General features: G+C 43.0%; 1 protein-coding gene across 1 annotated transcript in view; it reads right to left on the reverse strand.

Moving 5' to 3' along the window:
- Positions 1-20889, reverse strand: part of LOC109916670 (peptidyl-prolyl cis-trans isomerase FKBP5-like) — a 74834-nt gene that overhangs the window by 14886 nt on the left and 39059 nt on the right. Inside the window, exons 4-7 of the mRNA XM_020516405.2 lie at positions 15022-15178; positions 9019-9109; positions 7153-7236; positions 3710-3895 (exon numbers count right to left, since the gene is read on the reverse strand). Coding sequence (XP_020371994.2) covers positions 3710-3895; positions 7153-7236; positions 9019-9109; positions 15022-15178 — 518 coding nt within the window. The remainder of the gene's footprint in view (positions 1-3709; positions 3896-7152; positions 7237-9018; positions 9110-15021; positions 15179-20889) is intronic.

The raw sequence follows: 20889 nt of genomic DNA on the forward strand, positions 1-20889 counted from the left end.
TTAATGCTCCTCTGATGCTGCTTGGCCTGCTGTGTTCATCCAGCTCTACACCTTGTTACCTCAGATTCTCCAGCATCGGCAGTTCCTACTATCTCTGAAAGAGGAGTTTAGCTTATTTTTGTGTCATTTCTAACACTGCTTGCTTGCATTTCACTTGAAGTTATTGTTCCAAATCTAAAGTTGTTTAAAGATTTGGGGGCAGGGCTAGGCAGGCAAATCAAGGCCTCTGCTGCAGAGCACGTTAGATCAGTGAGTGGAATCACTCACGGAACTGGTTTCGGTAACTACCTGTCAGGAGAGTGATCTGAGTCCCAGCGGTATAAATAAGAGCGCTTAAGAGCTCTCGCAGGGGAGTGCTCTGGTGTGAAAGGGGAAGGAGTTGTCTTTTTCTCAGCCTCAAGGTGACTACGAGCTGAAAAGCTGTATGAGAGAAGTAAACTTTGAAAACATTTAATTGTAACATCACAGGGAAAACATTAGCATAACATAACAGTAACAAAATAGGCTGCCTTGGTCAATAAGGCCATGTGAGTATTTCTACTGTCCAGTCTTCAAAGTAAAGATTGGTCTCTAGTATAAATTAAGAATAATTAAAGCATAAGGAGCGAGGTAAGATTGCTGTTTTTTTAATAATCTCTACACTATGGGGAGTAAAGAGAAAGAGAGTGATTTAAAGGGAGCTCAGCCAGGAGGAATGCTCTTCCTGTGTAAAGTGGGAAGTCAGTGCCTGGGACCTGTCTCTAGCTGCAACTACTGGAAACCCGTGCTTTGGATTCAGAATAGCAGCTGGAGTCACTGCAGCGTATCTGCAAGGTTGAGATCTTTGTGGATAGCATGTACAACAAGGGTGGTAACACGACGGGTAAAGAGTCAGGGGCAGCAATGGAACAGGTGACCATCAGGTAGATAGTGTAGGAGTCCCCTGGGACCATCTTCCCCTTGAATAGCTTTATGTTGGGGAAAATTGCTGAGGAAGATGCTCTCTCAGGGAATGCAGTGAGGGACAATTCCATGGCACAAGCTGCATTGGGAGGGGAGAAAATAAAAGTGGGAGAACAATAGCATTCAGGAATTCTACAGACATGGCACCAGGATGGCCTCCCTGGTGCTGGGTTAATAGGTGTCTCTGAGCGGCTCTAAGCCATTCTGAAGGAGGAGGGAGAACAGTTTGAGCTCATGATCCAAGTCAGTACCAATGGCCAATGCTAAAAAGAAAAGTTGTGGTCCAGCAAGCAGAATGTAGGGAGCTAGGAAATAAATTAGAAAGCAGAACTTCAGAAGTAGCCATCTCAGGATTACTCCAAGTGCCATGAGCTGGTGATTTCAGGAATAGGATTTTAGAATCGACTGGTTGAATGTGTAGCTGGAGTGATCGATGAGGCTTCCCTGCAGCCTCTTCATACCTCACCCCACCATCCATCCAGCTATCACACAGCTACCTCTAATAACACACACCCATCTCACAGAGGTGAATGCCATGCTGACATCCCTCGTCGAAGAAAATGGGTCCTTTTTCCTAGATTACTTGTGGATGCTGGATGTCTGGTTTGTGAGGCACATGGACACCAGCAGCATGGGGTTCAATGCCCATACCAGCTGAGGTGCCCATCTTGTTCAACTTCTCCCCTCATCTGAGGCGTGATGACCCTCAGGTTAAACCACCACCAGTCACCTCTCTCTATCTCTCTCTCTCTCCCTCAGTAACATTTGCAACTTTTCAGTCCTCAGACACAGCCCCTATATCTGGGAAGGAAAGAGGTTTATGGCCAATGCCTTTGCATTTCCCACCCTTACTTGATGAAGGATGATGAATTATTTTATTGTCACATATATTTTACAGTGAGAAATACAATAAAATACAGTGAAAAACTTTCATTCATCACCACAATGTGGCACTATTTTGATAGTTTAAGAATAAGAGAAAAATGAAAAGATATAGCTTAAAGAGATGACCATCTCTTTTTGAATTTGACATTTGAGTTCTGACTTCTCTCTGTATTTTTGGATATATCTCAATCTGTCCTGATGACTTCCTAAAATAGAGCCTGGGTTTCTAATATTTTGTCATTAAAATATTTTAGCCCATCTACTGTCACAATTATTTCCTTTTCCTCTATGGTTGTATCATGTCTTCTCCTTGGTAAAGGGAATTCCAAAGTACTCATTTCATGCCTGTATCGTGACTTTTAGCCTCTATGTGTAAATACCCCTTTCTGGGCTCCAAATTGGCTGTGTGCCTCCTCTTACCAACCTTTCCCCATTTGTAGATGATTTTGGAATGCCCTCCTTAACTGCCAGTCTCTTTTCATATTTTGTTACTTGTTGTTCTGGTTTATTTTTTCACTACCTCTCTGAACATTCAAAATTCAGCCTCGTGCTCACTTGTATTTTCATTCTGAAAGACATCCGATGTAGCCATTTTCTGCTTCAATCTACTGTCCAACTCTTTCATCATCCAGGAGGCTCTGGCTAATTTGCTTGTTTTCCCTTTCTCCATGATGAGAATCTCTCTAATCTGTCTTGAACCATCTGATGTTTAAAGGCAGCCTAGCGTGGAATGACAGTTTTGCACACCTACCTGTCAATCTAGGGCATGTCTGCTCTCAACATATTGAAATTGACCCTTGTCTAATTAGTTATTTTCAATTTAAATTGCTCCTTGTCTTAGAACATAGATCTGTACAGCACTGGAACAGGCGCTTCAGCCCACGATGTTGAATCATAGAATCCTGTGCTGAACATCATGCCAAATTAACTAATCCATTCTGTGTGTCCTTGGTCCATATCCCTCCATTCCTTGCCTATTCATGTGCTCATCTAAAAGTCCCTTAATCATCACTATCGTATCTGCCTCCACCACCACCCCTGGTAGCTTGTTCCAGACTTCTACCACTCTCTGTGTAAAAACCTGCCCTCACATCTCCTTTGAACTTTTTTCCTCTCACCTGAAATGCATGCCCCCTAGTAATAGACTTTTCAACTTTGGGAAGAAAATTCTGACCGTCTAGTCTATCTATGCATCTCATAAATTTACATCCAAAGCCAACCTGAACGTTTCCCAAACAACAGTTGACTCAACTCATTCCCCTTGCTGGATCCTGCAAAGGCTCTTCCATCTTTTGGTTGAAAATGTACTCATCAAGAAATTCCTTCTGCACACATGAGAAAAACCTATCTCTTTTTCTTTCTTCTCTACACTATAATGATCCAAATTTATAATAGGATTATTCAACCTCCTTGTCAGTCAACCCTCTTTGTCTAGGGTACTTTGTAGTCCTGTCAATAAAACCCATCCATAAAACATTATTTTTGATCTGATTTATCCCACCAGCCCAAAATATCCCAGAAGCCTTCAGAATTGCATGTGATTATTCTTTGTAACTAATATTAGCAGGTTCAATGTCATTTCGTTGTGACATGTTCCATGACTTGGTTACTCCCCGTAAATAATTCCTTCACCCACATTCCTGGTATATGAACATCACTTATCTTAGTGATTATCAAAAGTCAATATGATTTTCTGACAATGATTTCAAATGGACTGTATAAGACACTTACCTCCAAATGAGTGTGATGTAACCAAACAGAATGGGAAGAGGCTTGTGGGGTGCACAATCACTGGTATGAACCTGTGCTGAAAAGACACCCTTGCCTCACTGAGTCACAAATTTCCCATGACAGGACCCAACCAGCAATATGCACTCCTTACCCTATCACAGCTCTCCACAGCCTTCAGGTACTTATTGAGTTTCAGATGGCACATGGCCACATTGAGATGTGCAGCTAAAATGAGGGCCTTGGCTCTTCGACTTTCATCCTGGGTCAGGCAGTATTCCTGCTCCAACCATGCCACAATCTTCCTGTATTGAATCTGAGCCTGCTTATATTTGCCAGCCTAGAGGGAGTGAGAAAAGTTCCAGCAAATGGAATATAGTTAGAACCATGAACACAAAATGAAGACTTATTGCATATCATTATCAGACCATAGGAGCTAGGAGAAAATGATCCACCCCTTATTCTGAAATGCTATCCCCTGGTTATAGATTCACCAACCAGGAGAAACATGCCATCCATATTCACCCAGCCATGCCTATAGGAAAAGATGCCCACAGTTTGCAGCTGGTTCTGCTAAGATCTCCTTTGGGTCAACGTGATGCCACTGATCGTTTTTGTTAGTATTAATCTAAGGACTTATAAATATCATATGGTGAAGGATGACCACATAAAGCCTTGGCAGAAGAAGCCCATTTTGGACTAACAAGAAAGATTTATTGCATAGTTATGAGGTACCAAGTTACAAAGGGGTATCTCCTAAGAGGTAACAAGGTGAATCTATTGTGTATGGTGATTAACAACAGAGATAATGCAAACTATCAGCAAAGGGGCCAACTACAACAGATACACTCAGATGGAGGAAAGCACAAACAGCAGGAGGAGTGTAAAAATACCCAAACATCCCACCCAACAGCCTCCTCAAACACCACTTGCCCCACCTGCGGACGGGTGTGCAGATGAAACATTGGACTTAGGACCAACAAGACTGAAGTGGAAGAGTGTCATCCTCAAACCAGAGGGACTATCAAACAAGGAGAAGAATTCTACTTGCCAAGTAAAACTGCAAAAGCCAACAATTAGAACTGAACTGATAACTCCTACCAGAGACAGTCATATATATTCCATGTTTGGAGTTTTACAACGCCTCAGACGTAACCATTTAGGGGCAACTGCCTTATACGATAAGGGATTTGTAAGTTTCAATGAGATCACCTTTTGTTCTTCAAAATTCTGGAGAATACGAGCTCAGTTTCTTCAATCTCTCTTCAAAAAACAACCTTGCCATTCAAGAGATTGATCTGGTGAAACTCCATTATATCACATCTACACAAATATCTCCTTCCACAGATAAAGAGATCAAAACTGTACACCACACTTCAATTGTGGTCTTGCCAGGAAACTGTACAAATGCAATGAGGCATCTTTGCTCCTATACTCAAATTCCCTTGAAATGTAGGCCAACATACCATTTGCCTTCCCAATTATTTCCTGGACCTGCATCTTAGCTTTCAGTGACACATAAACAAGCAGATGTTTGCCGATGATTGCACAATGTTCAGCACTGTTCACAACTCATCAGATACTGAGGCAGTTTGTGTCCAAATGTAGCAAGATCTGGATGGTATCCATGTTAGGGCTGACAAGTGGCAAGTAACATTTGTGGTGTACACCCAAGTGCCAGACGATAACTGTCCTCACAAAGACAGAAACTAACCATTGCTGTCTAACTTCAATGGTATGACTAGGCTGAATCCCTCAGTATCAACATCATGGGGGTTACCATTGAGCAGAGGTTTGCCGTACCAGCCTGCTTCAAGTGCAAGTCCTTGGTTAGAAATGCTGCAGTGAGTAACTCACCTCCTGAATCCCCAAAACCTGTTCACCATCTATAAGGCACAAATCAGGAGTGTGATGGAATACTTCCCACTTGCCTGGATGAATGCAGCTCCAACAACACTCAGGAAGCTTGACACCATTTGGAAAGCAGCTTGTTTGAATGTCACCACATTCACAAACGTTCACTCCCTCCACTACTGACTCTCAGTAGCAGCAGTGTGTATCATCTACGAGGTGCCCTGACAAAACTCACCAAGGCTCCTTTGACAGCACCTTCTAAACCCACAACCACTGCCATCTAGATGGACAAAGACAGCAGATACATGGGAACACCACCACCTGCAAGCTCCCCTCCATGCCACTCACCATCAAAAATATATCACCGTTCCTTCAGTGTCACTGTCACAATCCTGGAATTCTCTCCTCATGACATTGTGGATCTACCTACAATAGCTGGACTGTAGTGGTTCAAGAATGCAGCTCACCACCACCTTCTCAACTGCAGTTAGAGATGGGGAATAAATAATGGCCAGCCAGCAATGCCCACATCCCATGGATGAATTCAAAAGCAAGAAAACCTAGGTCCCTTTGGACATAGCTTCTCACAATTTAATGGGTACACTGTCTGTTTTTTTCTACTAAACCAGCATCTTGAGTCAGTACCAATTGATTAAGGGAATCAGAGAGGAGTTTTCCTGAGTTTTTGTTAACTTACAAATTGGCTCGGATTTTAGCTAGACTTTTTATCACATCCACGTCCCATGAATGAATATATATATAAAAAAATCTTGCTCACGGGATTTGTGCACTGAAATAAAAATGTCTTGCTGACATTACACAGAGCCTTCATGAGACCATATCCCATGTACTGTGTGCAGGTTAAGTCTTCTCACTTGAGGAATACTTTCCATTGAGGGTGTGCAACAGAAGTTCTCTAGACTAATTCTTGAGACAGTGGGATTGTCTTATGAGGAGAGAGTGAGGAAACTAGTCTGAGTTTGTAGATTTTTGAAGAATGAGAGATGATCTGATTGATACTTATAACATTCTTATAGAGATTGACAGGTTGGTTACAAATAGGATTAGACTTGACCTAGAGGACATATTCTCAGAATGAAGGGTAGGTTATTGAAGTCTGAGATGAGGAGGAATTTCTTCACTGCCAGACAGTGATGAATCTTTGAAATTCACAAGGTTGTGGAAGCTTAATCAATGAGCATGCTTAAGACAGAAATCGATGGAAAGTGGCATTGAGGTAGATATAAGTTAAATGAGTGATGGAGCAGACTCGACAGGCTGAATTCCCATTCCTAGATCAATCCCACATGATGCATTTGAGACTGTGTGTTGGTAGTCGAGACCTATTACCTGGATCTATCAATGCCAATTGTAACTGGTCACCCAAGGCTGAGTGAAAGTTGCAAGAGGAGACTGGCCTCGCATGGTGGCCTATTAGGGAGTTAGCTCAACTTTATTTGGCTTCTCTCCATAGCAACACACTTGAAACCTTGAGCCATTTTTAAGACAATAATGGGCAATGTTTCCAATTGTTTACCTCATGGGATCATTCAATTCGATGCAACACTGTCCATCGCTGTTCTGTTGGAGAAATGAGCCTAAGAAATTGGCACCTTTGATTGATAGTGAGGGTTGATAACATCAAATAAACTCAACAATTAAACAGAGATTTTATACAGTGAAGTCAGCTCATGCATAGCACTGCATCAGTTCTGTTGAAGGCAGAGTTTTCTACACAAGTACCTTAAAATAGAGTGTTCCTTTCTCCTTGACAAGAACTGCCCGTTCCAGTTTCTCTTGAGTGTTCATTTCCCAGGATTCTTTGGCCTGTTTCATAAACAAACCAACAAATTAGGCCTGTTTGCTCCAGAATTTAGAAGGTTAAGGAGTATTTTGATTGGTGTCTCCAAGATATTAACAGGAATAAGCAGGGTAAATAAAGATACACTATTTCCACACGTTGGGGGTTCTAGAGCTAGGGGGCATAGTCTGAGAATTAGGGAGAGAATTGGACCATTTAGGAGAGAAGTCAGGAAGCACTTATGCACTAAAAGGGTGGAGGATATTTGGAACTCTCTTCCACAAATGGGAGTGGATGCTGGATCTATTGTGAATTTTAAACCTGAGATAGATAATATTTTATTAAGCAAAGGTATTATGAGATATGGACCAAAAAGTTAGTCTACAGATCAGCCATGATCTCACTGAATGGTGAACAGGCTTGAGGAGCTGAATGGTCTATTCCTGTTCCTATCGTCAGCGTAGCTCACTTCGGCCTTCACAAAATACACACACGCACTGGTTTTTAAAATTCTTTCATGGATTGTGGCTGTGACTGGCTTGGCCAGCACTTATTTCTCATCTGTAGTTGCCCCTGAGAGGGTGGTGGTGAGCTGCCTTCTTGAACTGCCACATTTCTTGGGATGTGGGTAGACCCACAATGCAGTTAGGGAGGGAGTTCCAGGATTTTGACTCAGCGACACTGAAGGAACGGTGAGATATTTCCAATTCAGGGTGGCATGTGGCTTGGAAAGCAATTTGCAGGGGTTGGCATTCCCAAGTATCTCTGCCCTTGTCTAGATGGTCAAGGTTGCTTTTGGAGAAGCCTTGATGGGTTGCTACTGGTTATCGTGTAGATGCTCTGGTTTCTACACTGAGCAACATGCCTCGTTCTCCTTACAAACACTGGGGAGGCTACAAGAAATATAACATTAATCATAAGATCAATGGCTGGGGCCTGGGCAAAACAGTCTTTGTGAGCGACAGTCCTGCGATGCCAGAGAAATGTTCCAATTCTGTGGAAGCAGAGAGAAAGAAGTGGCACAGAACCAACTTGGGGTGTGATGATCAGAAGTAAACAACAGTGCAGGATTGTAATGATATGGGGCTGCTTCCAAGCTTTAAGTATGCAAGGCTGGTATTGTTGCAATTATGTTGAAAACCACATGTACATACTGTGATCAAAAGGTTAATGGAATGTTGGCGTTTAGCTCAAAGGAATTGGAATGTAAAAGGCAAGAAGTTATGCTCCAGTTGTGCACAGCCTCTGATCAGACATGACGAGAGGAACTGCTAACTCAGGCAAGCTGTACTGCCCTTGGAAGGGATACAACACAGTCTCATCTGAACTCCATCAGGGCTTAATGATGTTAAAATTAAAGTTAACCTGAAGTGAAATCAGGAAGTTCTTTTATTCACACAAAAGATAGTTGTGAAATCTGGAACTCTGCTTGAAATAGTAGCAAATATGCTGGAGAACAACTACTACTTCATTGAAAACAGAAAATAGGAGTGGGAGTAGACCATTCGGCCCATCGAGCATGTTCTGCCATTCATTATAATCAATGCTGATCAATTTCCAGTTGTGAGATAGAGAGGTTTTAGTTAGAAAAAAGATGTGGATCAAAGGCAGGGAAATAGAGGTACTGAACAATCATGATCTAACTAAATGATGGAATAGATTCAAAGGGCTGAGTAGCCTCCTCCTATTCCAAAGTTCTTGGAAATGAACAAAAATGCACACATTGCACTGGATGGATTCCAACAACTTGCACCTTATATTTTTACAGCAGTATTGTCAGGATCCTGTGAAGTGGTTGGAGCACTCACCTTTTCAAAGTTCTTCAGCAATATTTCATAGTCCAGCTCTGCATTTGGTGGAACATTTAGGTGAGGCTTCCCAAGATCGCCAAAACCATATCTACAGTAAATGATTTAAATCTTTTAATTAAATTCCTGAAGAATGAAACAAAATACATAATGACATTAACTCCTTCCCATCAGCTCCCCGTTCCTTGTTCAGATACCCATGAGTATTGGGTACTCTCTAAATCTTCTTCTTTATCATTTTGCTGGATTCTTGTTCTGGCTGCTCTCTCACCAGCAACAAGACGTGAAGTCCTGTCAGTAAATAGCCAGGGCTGGGGGAGGGTGTTCGAAAGGACGGGTGTGCAGAAGATATTGAGTCCTCAACATCTCGAGCGTTCTAATATGTGTGGTCCCAGAACCACACGCAAATGATTCATTGCAGCTGCTGGAACTTGGGCACATCAGAACAGCCATGAAAGAGTTCAGAATGTTCCAGGCTCAGTTATCTGACAGGGAAGGACAAAAGAAATAATCTAATAAAGGAAAATGCTTTGGAGACATGGGGTGTGTGTGGGAGACCTTTGGAATTAAATGTTCTCCTGGGGGCCAGTTACAAAGTTCTTCACAGATGGGGAAGGCTAAAACAATAATCAGACACAAGGAACTAGTTTATTCACCTTTAGGTCCCATATTCATGGATGAAGTTAGGCTGGATTTATTCTGTGAAATATCCTATGGCAGGAATTCATACTTAGGATATGTCAGCTGTCCCACTCTAAAAACATCAGGGCAACACTTATACAGAATGTTAGAGTGCATTGACAAATTGGCCAAGTTAGTAGATCTTCAACCTGTGAGTTGTCCTCCTCTATTCACATCAGTAAGACTGTCCTTCCTTGCTTTCTCTCTTACTAAACCAGTTCTATTCCATGTGCTGTTAACTCTCGATTCCATCAGGAATCTAACCATGGTCTCCTTTTACTTTCCATTTACATTCTGGTCTTCAGAAATTGACTTCCATCGTTCAAAGGTAAAATGTCAGGTTCCACATAGACAGGACTGTAGTAACTATAACCAGGTCAGCCAGCTGGCTTTCATAGAATAAGAGTTCCCTGATTGGGGCTATTAACTTGGTCCAATCAGGGAGCTTTTCCTGACAGATAAAAAGACTAAGTGTCAGAGACACTCTGGTACCTGACTTTGAATGAGGCCATACTAAAGGCAAGGGCTCCGCACGTGTAAATAAAGGGTGACTTGGTGATGGGGTACCAGCCTCTGTGTGGAGTTATGTCAAGAACACTCAGCTCTACCCTATTACCACTGAGCGGAACCACATAAGGGCCACAGCAATGTGGGCTATGATGAATTCTGAGCCAGAATTGATGTAAAATACAATGACGCTCATCTGAATGTCAGGAACAAAATCTTTTATGATTTTGCCAAGTGGTGAGGTGAGTTTCCTGCCAGTGACTTGCTAATTATATAACTGCAATTCAGTTTCATATCCTACCAAATCAGCCGATCAAGCTAGATGTTGAGATGTTTCTACATGGACTTTAGAGCAGGTACCTGGCAGGATCAGCTCACTGCTGGCTGTGACCAACCTTCATGTTGTTCAGGAATTATTAATAGGCACCAGCCGCATGTACCACTCATCTACTGACATTGGCATATGATACTTGCCAACCTCTTTTGATCATCATGGCACTTCTCAGATGCACTTGCAGCCCCTCAGAAAGCGCAGACCTGCATTGCAGGACACACCAGCAACTAGCATTAGGGACACTGTGCACAGGGACAGGCACCCAGTTTTCAGTTTGGATCGGGCTGCCACTTAGGATTCCTCATTTGCTTAGTCTGGGGTGGGGTGGGTGTCTTTATAAATGGCTGTGTGCTACATCAACCTCACACTTGCTCCATGTGCCAGCAGCTTCTGCAGTAAACACACAGCGTGGGCAGCAAGCAGGTAATCACGTCTCAAAGTCTTTAGGGGAGACAACCCCACTGAAGTCCATGGAGACATCTATCAGTCAGGGGGTCCCTGCACTGTAAGTCAAGGGAACACTCTGATGCCAATCCAAGGCCTTGGTCATAGTCAGTGTCCACTCGGGGCATTCGTGGCCAGGAGTTCCGTGCCACAGCAGCCCGGGGAGTGGGTCAGTCAGTCCTGTGACTCCATAGCAGTCAGTCTGGGGGATAAGGCTAATGGAGTCGGGGATTGTATAACAGCCAGTTAGGGGTCTGGGCACTTCTCACCCATGGCTGCCTGGTTGGCTCCCTCTAGGGGTGAGCCTTGGTCAGTACATTGGGTCTGTCTACAGAGATGAAGAGGAAAAGGGTTGGGGTGGGGGTGCACGGTCAAGGTGGACCACTGCCCTGGATGCAAACTCTGGAACATATTCTATGGGATTGAAGATAGGTAAGAGAGGGTGGTGCAACAGCATTTGTAAGTGTGGGATACAATACAGCATGGATGGGAATAGGGTCATGTGGGAAGGGGGTCGATCCAAGGTTCAGAGCTCCCTGCCTTCAAATGGGACCACAGCTGGCATAGTCACCTTGTACTCCAGGGGCTGGAGGGCAAAAGAGGCTCACAGGAAGGGTCACCAGGATGCAGATCTGGGTGTTTGGGCATCCCGTACATGGTGATGAGTGACAATGACCCTCAGTTCATGAAGGGACTTTCAGATGCTTCATAAAGAATTCAGGAATTCAACATCACCTGCCGTCTCCACCCAATCAAATAGAAAGGCTCAGGTAGCAATGAAAAATCACCAGAAAATCATTAAAAAGTCTAACAAATCCAGTCCTGATGTGTACAAGGCAATCCTTGAGTGTGAAACACACCTACTGAATGCATCGAACGTAGTCAAGTATAAAGCCTAATGTCACAGCACTCCCAAATGACTTTTCCGATCCTGAAAAAGCTACTGAAGCCAGAAGTAGTAACAGGACGAAATCACGGTGAAACTGCAAAAAGCTAACTTTCATTTTGACAAGACTGTCAAACACATTGCCAGAGTGGAGCATTTGAGAGCCACTCAAGGTACAAGCATTCAATGTTCTCACAGCCTAATGACAACTTGGGATCTGCATGGACTAGTTGTCACCTCAAATATATGTGCTGCAAGTGAGTGATCAAATTTACTGTTGCGACCGCAGGAACACGAACGCAACAGAAGAAGCTGTTCCTCAGCTGTAAGCCACAGATCAAAAATGTGTAAAATCACCACATGCACCAACCTTCAGCCCCAGATGTCCACAGCAACCCAACAATGGAAAAGGAACAACAGATAACACAGCAACCACAAATTACAGAGGAATTACACATTCCAGGGAAGGACCATCACCCAATTGAACTGCCTATGGCAACATATATACATGCCATTAATAGATCAGCATTATTTAAAAGCTATGTATGCAATGTATATGCAGAGACCGACAAGACATAAGAACACCTAATGCATGAGGAACTGTTGTGTTTTTATTGTGTAGCTTAGTTAACTAAAAATGTGCATGGTAAATCTGCAGCATTTCTTTTGTTTTGTTTTGTATATAAACGGTGACGTTTGGATTGAAATGCAATCATGTTCAAATTTCCTTCCTGGCAGATTATAATGGTTTGAACTCCACCACGAGGTTCACACACTGCAGGCAGCCATCTTGCACACATTTTAGTCCACACTGACTAGACTGCTGTCTATTAAGCTCAGAACAGTCTTTGTGCTGTTAGACTGCTTCTCTGACTTCTTTCTGAGGATGAGCCACAAACTGCTTCCAGTGCTATATTGAGAAAACCTTTTTAGCCCTCACTGCAAACTCCATTCCTGAAGTTTTGATTCCATTTCCTTCCTGATGACAGAAACTTTTATAATTCACATTCAGCTGAGCTATCAGTTCTATATCTGCCCCATCAGCAAAATGAGGACTTCCAACTTCCACCTCCATAAAAATTCCTGCCTCACTCCATCTACTGTTGGAATGCTCATCTCTGCCTATGATACCTTCAGATTTGACCAATCCAAAACTTACCTCGCCATTTTCAAATCTTCCACCCATCACTCCCCCTTCAAACCTGAGGCCATTCAAAACTTGCAGCCTGTATCCTAACTCTACAGTAGGTCCTATTTAAGCATCACCCTGTCATCATTGAGCTACTTTGGCTCCCAGACCACTGATGCTACGTCTTAAAACTCTCATGTTCAAACTCTCCCTATCTCTGTAACCATCTCCCACCCTAAGCCTCCAGGAGCTCTGTGTTCCTCCAGTTGTTGTGGAGTAAAGGGTTAATTATACTTTTGCACATAGCTACTCAACACATGCATAAGGAGTTATGTCAAAGTAATGTCAGATCACATGGAACTGGAAACTGAGTTTTCAGGGTTCCAGAAGATGCCCCCTTGTAACATTCCTTATTATCCTAAATAAAACCTGCTAATGTTCACCCATCTGAGTAAACGTTTGATCTTACTACAACTGTAGACTTTTGCACCTTCTCCTACCACATCATCTTGGTGACCAGACTGAGTTATACAGTCTAATGAGAGTTAATGATTCAATGGGGTAAGCTTTAGCGCATGTATAAATCAAGAAATTAATGGAGTTAAAATTGTGAACCTGTGAATCAATAATCTCTCCACTTTCTATTCAAATTCCTTCACGGTCTCACCCTTCCTTATCCCTGTGACTTCCACCACCCTTACAACCCATTGAGAACACTGTGCCTCTTTAATTCTGGCATTTCATACAATCCCCACTCATTAATCCCACCACTGGCAGCTGTCACTTCAACTGTCTGGACCCAAACTCTTCAAATCCCTTCCTAGCCATTTTGGCCTCTCCTCTTTTTCAAGACACTGTTTAAGACATCCCTATGAACGAGATTTCAAACTTAACACCTTCCCTTGCTCAGTGCCAACACTTGTCTTATTAAATCCTTGTGAAACATCTTGGGACATTTTATGATATGAAGGGCATATATAAGTGCAAGACATTGCTATTGAGAGCATAACTCAGCTAGTCTCACTTTTCACTTGGGTCAGAACAATCATTTCAGGACTAGGAGTTTGGGAATTAGATTGACTCTATAGTACAGAGCTCTGCATTGTTAAGTAACTGGCATCCATTGGAGAGAATATAAGATGTCCTGGCTAACATTTCTCCCTCATTAAAAAACAAGATTGTCCTTTCTAATTGTGACTATGGGAATTCGCTAGTGAAAATAGCTGCCACACTTGAACTACATAATTTTTTTTATTCAGTCATCAGATAAAGTTGATACTCATTCCTAATGATCTTGAAAGCATGGTGATGAGCTGCTTTCTTGAACCACTACAGCCTTTGTTATGTAGCTACTCCCACAATGCCATCAGAGAGAGAATTCCAGGATTTTAACCCAGCAACACTGAAGGAATGACAATCTATTTTTAAGTCAGAATGGTGAGTAGTTTGGAGGGGAACCTGCAGGTGGTGGCGTTCTTACGTATCTGTTGCCCTTGTCCTTCTAAGGTGGAAATGGTCATGGGCTTGGAAGGTGCTGTTGAAAGAACTTCGATGAATTTCTGCAGTATATCTAGTATATAGTACGCACTACTGCTACTGAGCATTGGTGGTGGAGGGATTGAATGTTGAAGGTGACAAATATGGTGCCAATCAAGTCAGCTGCTTTGCCCTGGATGGTGTCAAGCATCTTTAGCGTTTTTGGAGCTGTAATTATCCAGGGAAGTGGGGAGTATTCCATCACACTCCTGACTTGTGCCTCGTAGATGGTGGAGAGGCTTTGAGGAGACAGGAGGTGAGTTACTCACTGCAGGATTTCCAGCCTCTGACCTACTGTTGTAGCCACAATATTTATTTGGCGCGGTTATGACCTGTTACATAAATGCCAGTCTGTCTTCCTCCTTGCTTGGTCATGGGGCATAATGTAAAACCATCTCAAGATTGTCCCTCCATCTTCTAGAACAGGGAACATAGAAAGATTGAAACATTGTCCTGCAGCCACCGACATGGTAGCGTTACACTTACTCAGGCATCAGATGAAGAATGCAGTGCTCTCCTCTCCGCATTTTCTCCAAAGCTTTGTCAACTCCAATGGGAATGTCTTGGTCTTCTCCTTCGCCAACCACAAACGTAACATCCCGTTGATCAAACAATACAGCATTGGTCCGACCCTCTAGATAAACTGTAAAGAAGAAACGATTGCAAATATAAATTTGCAGGTGCTCCTTCCAATCAATCCTTTACAAAGACTCTTTGCATTCCAAACCATGTGGAGTATCCAACACTGTTATTAAAATTCACAGGGTATTTAATAGGTTTGATCACTGCTCCAGTTTTTTGGTTAAGAGTTGAACATTGAAAGTGACTGGAAAATAGAAATTGAATAGAGATTGCTGCAAGAGTATCTGTTCCCTGAGGTTGTTGACTTGCTCACCGAGCTGGCTTGTTCTCGTTCAGACGTTCCATCACCATGCTAGGTGACCTCATCAGTGAGGCCTCGAATGGTGACAAAACATCTGAACAAAAACAAGCGAGCAAGTAAACAACCTCACCCACAACCTGAGCTACAGATCTTTGCAAAAACCTTAATTATCTGCTCCTTTATAGTGCGCTAACCCTCTACACCATTTTGGGGCTGAGATGAGGAGTTGCTCCCAGTCTCCACAAAATCTGAACTTAGTTCCAGGCTTCGAGCTGGCCTCAGGTCTTCATGAACTCTAACGCAATTTCCATGGAGATCCAACAGTATGACACCCAAAGCCCAATTTTGGATAATGGGATTACTGACTTTTATTTGGTGTTGAATTTGATGTTTGCCACCAGGGTGAGGAAGTGGATGGAAAGTGGGTGGTCCACCCATCCACACCCCGATTGTCTCAGATCATCAAGTGTTGGAAGGTCAATCCATTCAATGGTAAGGCAGCCAATTAGTGTTGAAATCGGGGCCTCTGCTCCCATCAGGCTGCTAGGCAGAGTCCTTGTGTGGCAGGGCCTTATGCCTAATGTAGGATCAGTCAATCACAGCTACACATTTAAAGACCTTCCTCTACCTGAATTTCATGGACTCATAGGTCTGAATTTTACATTTTTTTGTGTTATCTTTCTTAGAGGGATTCTCACCAGGAAGCCCAGTGAGATTTCTCATTGTGTCTTACCAACTGCACCTCATTAACAATCTACAACACTTCCAAGGTGTCCCTCTCATCCAACTTTAGACTAATCTTGCCATGCACTGTTCCCAGAGTGACCTCCCACTCACTGGATATCTGCTGCAAGACCAGCATCCCTTGTGCTCAATGCTCACTGGTCACTGTATCTGGTGATTGTCCCCTAAGGGAACATCACATACAGAAAGTTCTCCTTGAGAATGGCAGAATCAAACACAAAGGAAATGAATACAGTCTGCAGTTCACACCCACTATTCAAATCAAATACTGGAGACTTGACTGTGACAGTCTACAACGGTCTTCTGCACCCAGCTCCCAACAACTGGAACTGAGTGTCAGTCAGGTCTTGTCTGTCTTGTAGTGCCCAATACAGCCAAGCTCTGTCATCCACGTGGGGAGCTTTCTCCAGCTCAGGGTGCTCATCCTTCTTCTTGAACAACTTCTCCTATTCCCCAAGTTCCTCAGAATCAATCAAATCACCTCATTGCTTGATCCAATTGTGCAGAGCACAGTACACCAGGATGATGGGGTAGACTCTGTCCAGACTATACTGAGGACACTCCCTCCCCCCTCCCAGACTGCTCCAACCTGCAGCACCATCATCTGTCCCCATTGTCTATGCCCCTATCCCCACATGGCCCTGGTCACAATCTGTGCCCCAACCTGGTGAGGAGCTGCCACCTGGGTTGAGTGACCAGCACATCACACCCTAAAGGGAATGCCTGCTCCACTCCGACCCCTTTCCCATTCAGATCCACACCAACTATTCCACTTCCCATTGCAATCACTAGGATCCATCAAGCAATGTTCCCCTCAGGAGTTTCCCAAGTGCAGCTCATTGACAGACAAGACACAAGTTTCTGGCTGCTGCTTCTGCTGGAGGCATCCTGGTAAATCTCCTCCACACCCTCTCTGCTGTAATCACACACTTCCTACAATGTGATGAGCAGAATCATACGTCATACTGCAGTTGTGGCATAAACAGCATTTTATATAGTTCCATGTCTAACTTGCTTGCTCTTGTATTCTATGCTAATCCTATACTAATTATACTTGGCTAATAAAGGCCAGTATTCTTTTTTAACCACCTTAGCTACCTGTTCTGCCACCTTCAGTGATCTGTGGATACACACACTGAGGTTTCCCTAGTGTTCAGTACTTTTTAGGGTCCCACCATTCATTGTGTAATCCCTTGACTTGTTAACCCTCCCCAAGTGCATTACCCCACATTTTTCAAGGTTGAATTCCATTTGCTACTGCTCTGCCCAGCTGTCCAGCTCATCGATATCCTCCAGCTGTTTACAGCTATCCTTCTCACTGTTCACCATCCTATCCCGTCTCTCAGAATTCTTTCTAATAACTACCCCACCACTTAGATTAGACTGCATGACTACAATTTCCTGGTCTATCATTTCCTTCCTTGCTTAATATTAGGAACATGTTATCAATCCTCCAATCATCTGAAAATTACTGCCAGGATTTGAAAATTATTGCCAGGAATTTTGATCTCTCCTCTCTTGCCTTCTTCTATAGACTGGGATACATCTCATCGGACTTGTTGGTTTATCCATTTCTAAGGCCGCTAAACCTGCTATTACCTACTGTCTCTCTCCGTTCGTTTCTTCCAGCAATTGACAGTCCTCCACCCTGATGTGTGTATCTGCATCACCCTTTGTCATTGTGAAGATTAATGCAATATATACATCGAAGACTATGTCCACATCTTCTGGGTTCACACAAATATTATCTGAAGTCCCTCATGGGCACTACTCTTGCCCTTTTTATTCTCTTGCTCCATATATATATTTTCAAGAAAACCTTTGTGTTTTCCTTTATTCCACTCACCAATGACACTGTCTTAGTTTTCCATATTTCCTTTCTATGTTCCCTCCTACATTTTTTATTCTCCTCTCAGGATTCTGGTGTATTGAGCCATCAGCATCTTCTGTAAGCTTCTCCTTTATCCTTAATTCTAACCTTATGTTCTTTGATATCCAAGATTCTCCATACTTGGTCCCATTGTTTGTCTTTACAGGAACACGTTTGCCCTCTACTCTCACTATTTCCACCTTGAATACCTCCCACAGCTTTGAGAGTTTTATGTGCAAGTAACTGCTTCCAATCCACTTTGATTAAATTGTATCTTCCGTATTGTTCTGTCTAAGCTGTTCTGAGGTTCTGCAGATGCCAATTGGCATGCCAATGCATTGACTTCCAGTTTTGGATGCAGATCTGAAATGCCACACACAGATCTCAGAGGTCGACACATTGAAAAGAAAAGTAGATGGGGCATTGATCTTACGTTGGTAAAATTAGCCTGTTCCCACTTAGGACTTGGAGTAGGGATGCCATATTGAGGTTGTGCAGGACATTGGTGAGGACTCTTCTAGAGTGCTGTGCACAGTTCTGGTCGCCCTGCTACAGGAAGGATATTATTAAATTGGAGAGGGTGCAGAAAAGATTTACGAGGATGTTGCCAGAACTGGAGGGTTCGAGTTATACAGAGAGACTAGATAGGCTGGGCCTTTTTCACAGGAGCATAGGAAGTTGAGGGTTGAGCATAAAGAGGTTTATAAAATCATGAGGGGCATAGGTAAGGTGAATAGCAAATGCCTTTTCCCTAGGGTAGGGGAGTACAAAACTAGAGGGCATAATTTTAACGTGAGAGGGGAAAGATTTAAAAGGGGCCTGAGAGGCAACTTTTGCACACAGAGGGTGGTTCATATGTGGAATGAACTGCCTGAGGAAGTGGTAGATGCAGGTGCAGTTACAACATTTAAAAGACATTTGGATAAGCACATGAATAGGAAAGGTTTAGAGGGATATGGGCCAAATGCAGGCAAAGGAACTAGTTTAGTTTGGAAACATGATTGGCGTGGATGGGTTGGCCCAAAGGGTCTGTTTCTGTGCTGAATGACTCTATGACTCAATGATTCTTGGTAAATCTAACTGAGTTATAGTCACTGTCTCCAAAATACTCTCCAATGGACAGGTCTTCCACCCGCTGGGCTTATTTTTGAATATTAGGCCCAGAAATGCTTCTTTTGTCTTCATTGCTGAGGGAAGGCTCAGAAAAGTGAATAAATGAATTCAATATTCATACATTCTTCCCCAGCAGAATCTATGTCTCCATGCAGCCTTGGTCCCAATGATAGGCCTTAATTTCGTCCCTTATGCTACTCATGATTCCTGCTGTTGAGCATTCTCTGCGCTTTCTTGCAATGGCCAAACCGAAATTCACATTGAGGTGCTCTCTAACAAGCTGAAAAGCTTTTTAATCAATGATTTTAAAATGGCTGTCCAAGGTTCTTGAGTAGATTTGTAGCTCGGGTTGTGGACGCTGTGGTTGATTCGCTCACCAAGCTGGTTCGTTAGTTTGCAATGGAGTTGCATAAAACCACTACTTAAACGAGTGACAACACACTGCAGCAACCCGAAACTACATCAAAACAGAGAATAATACCTATACCAAGTATTTGAGGACAACGGTTACCCAAACAGCTGGGTCCGTCGATGCCTACTACACAAACACCAACAGGAAGATACAGTACGCCCTGACACACTCGTCACGTTACCACACATCAAGGACATATCCGAACTGACCACAAGACTCCTACGACTGTTGGGCATCAGAGTGGCACACAAACCTACGTCAACCCTACGCCAACTGCTAACTCGAACCAAAGACCCCTTACCCACTATGGACAGAACCAACGTGATATACAATATTTCATGCAAAGCCTACAACAAACATTATATTGGACAGACCGGAAGGAAACTGGCCACAAGAATACATGAACACCAACTAGCAACAAAAAGACACGACCAATATTCACTCGTCTCCATTCACACAGATAAGGAGAACCACCAGTTTGATTGGGACAACATCATGATCCTAGGACAGAGACAAGCACGGGAATTTCTAGAGACTTGGTTCTCCACCAAGAAGGCCATCAATAAACACGTAGAGTTAGACCCTATATATACACCACTGCGAAGAAAAACCGGAAATGAGGTAACCAATTCCAATACCAGGTGGGAAAACACAACAGCGCTTCATCGGAGGCTGCAATGATGATGTTACCCAGCAGGGTAATGAAACATCTGAAAACTAACGAACCAGCTCAGTGAGTGAACCAACCACAGAAATGTTTGTCCAGCTTCCAATTTCAGCACCCATTCTCCTTCTGCCTGCAGTGGACCAGCAAGAACCATCACAGAGATTCTGCACTTTTGAGAACGAATGATCTATCTGTTTTGAATCATGATCAAGGGCAAATATAGTCAGCAAAATCAATCATGTTCAGCTATAGATTTCCCCATGAGTAGTTGTTCCCAGTCTACTTTGGCCAGATCCTGCTCTATTTTAATAAAATCTGCCTTATCTAAATCCAAAACTCGGATGTGGCTGTGATCTGATTATGATTTTAAGGATTTTGAACTGAATTGATAAGATGGATAGAGAGAATCTATTTTCACTGGTAAAGAAATGTTTGTAAACAGGACATAAGCACATGGCTACAGGTGGGTTATTCAGCTGTGACATTAAATAAAACTTATACAGACACAGGGTGGATACAGTGTGGAACTACCTTTCACAAACATTACTGGAAGACATTTCAACAAATAGTTTTGGGTGTGAAATTACTAGATTTGTGTTGGATAACAGGATGTGGAGTGGAGGCAGGTGGAAGGGCTGAGTGGACAGACCAGCTATGATCTCATT

The sequence above is a fragment of the Rhincodon typus genome, chromosome 25, assembly GCF_021869965.1.
Source record: "Rhincodon typus isolate 14 chromosome 25, sRhiTyp1.1, whole genome shotgun sequence".
NCBI lineage: Eukaryota > Metazoa > Chordata > Chondrichthyes > Orectolobiformes > Rhincodontidae > Rhincodon > Rhincodon typus.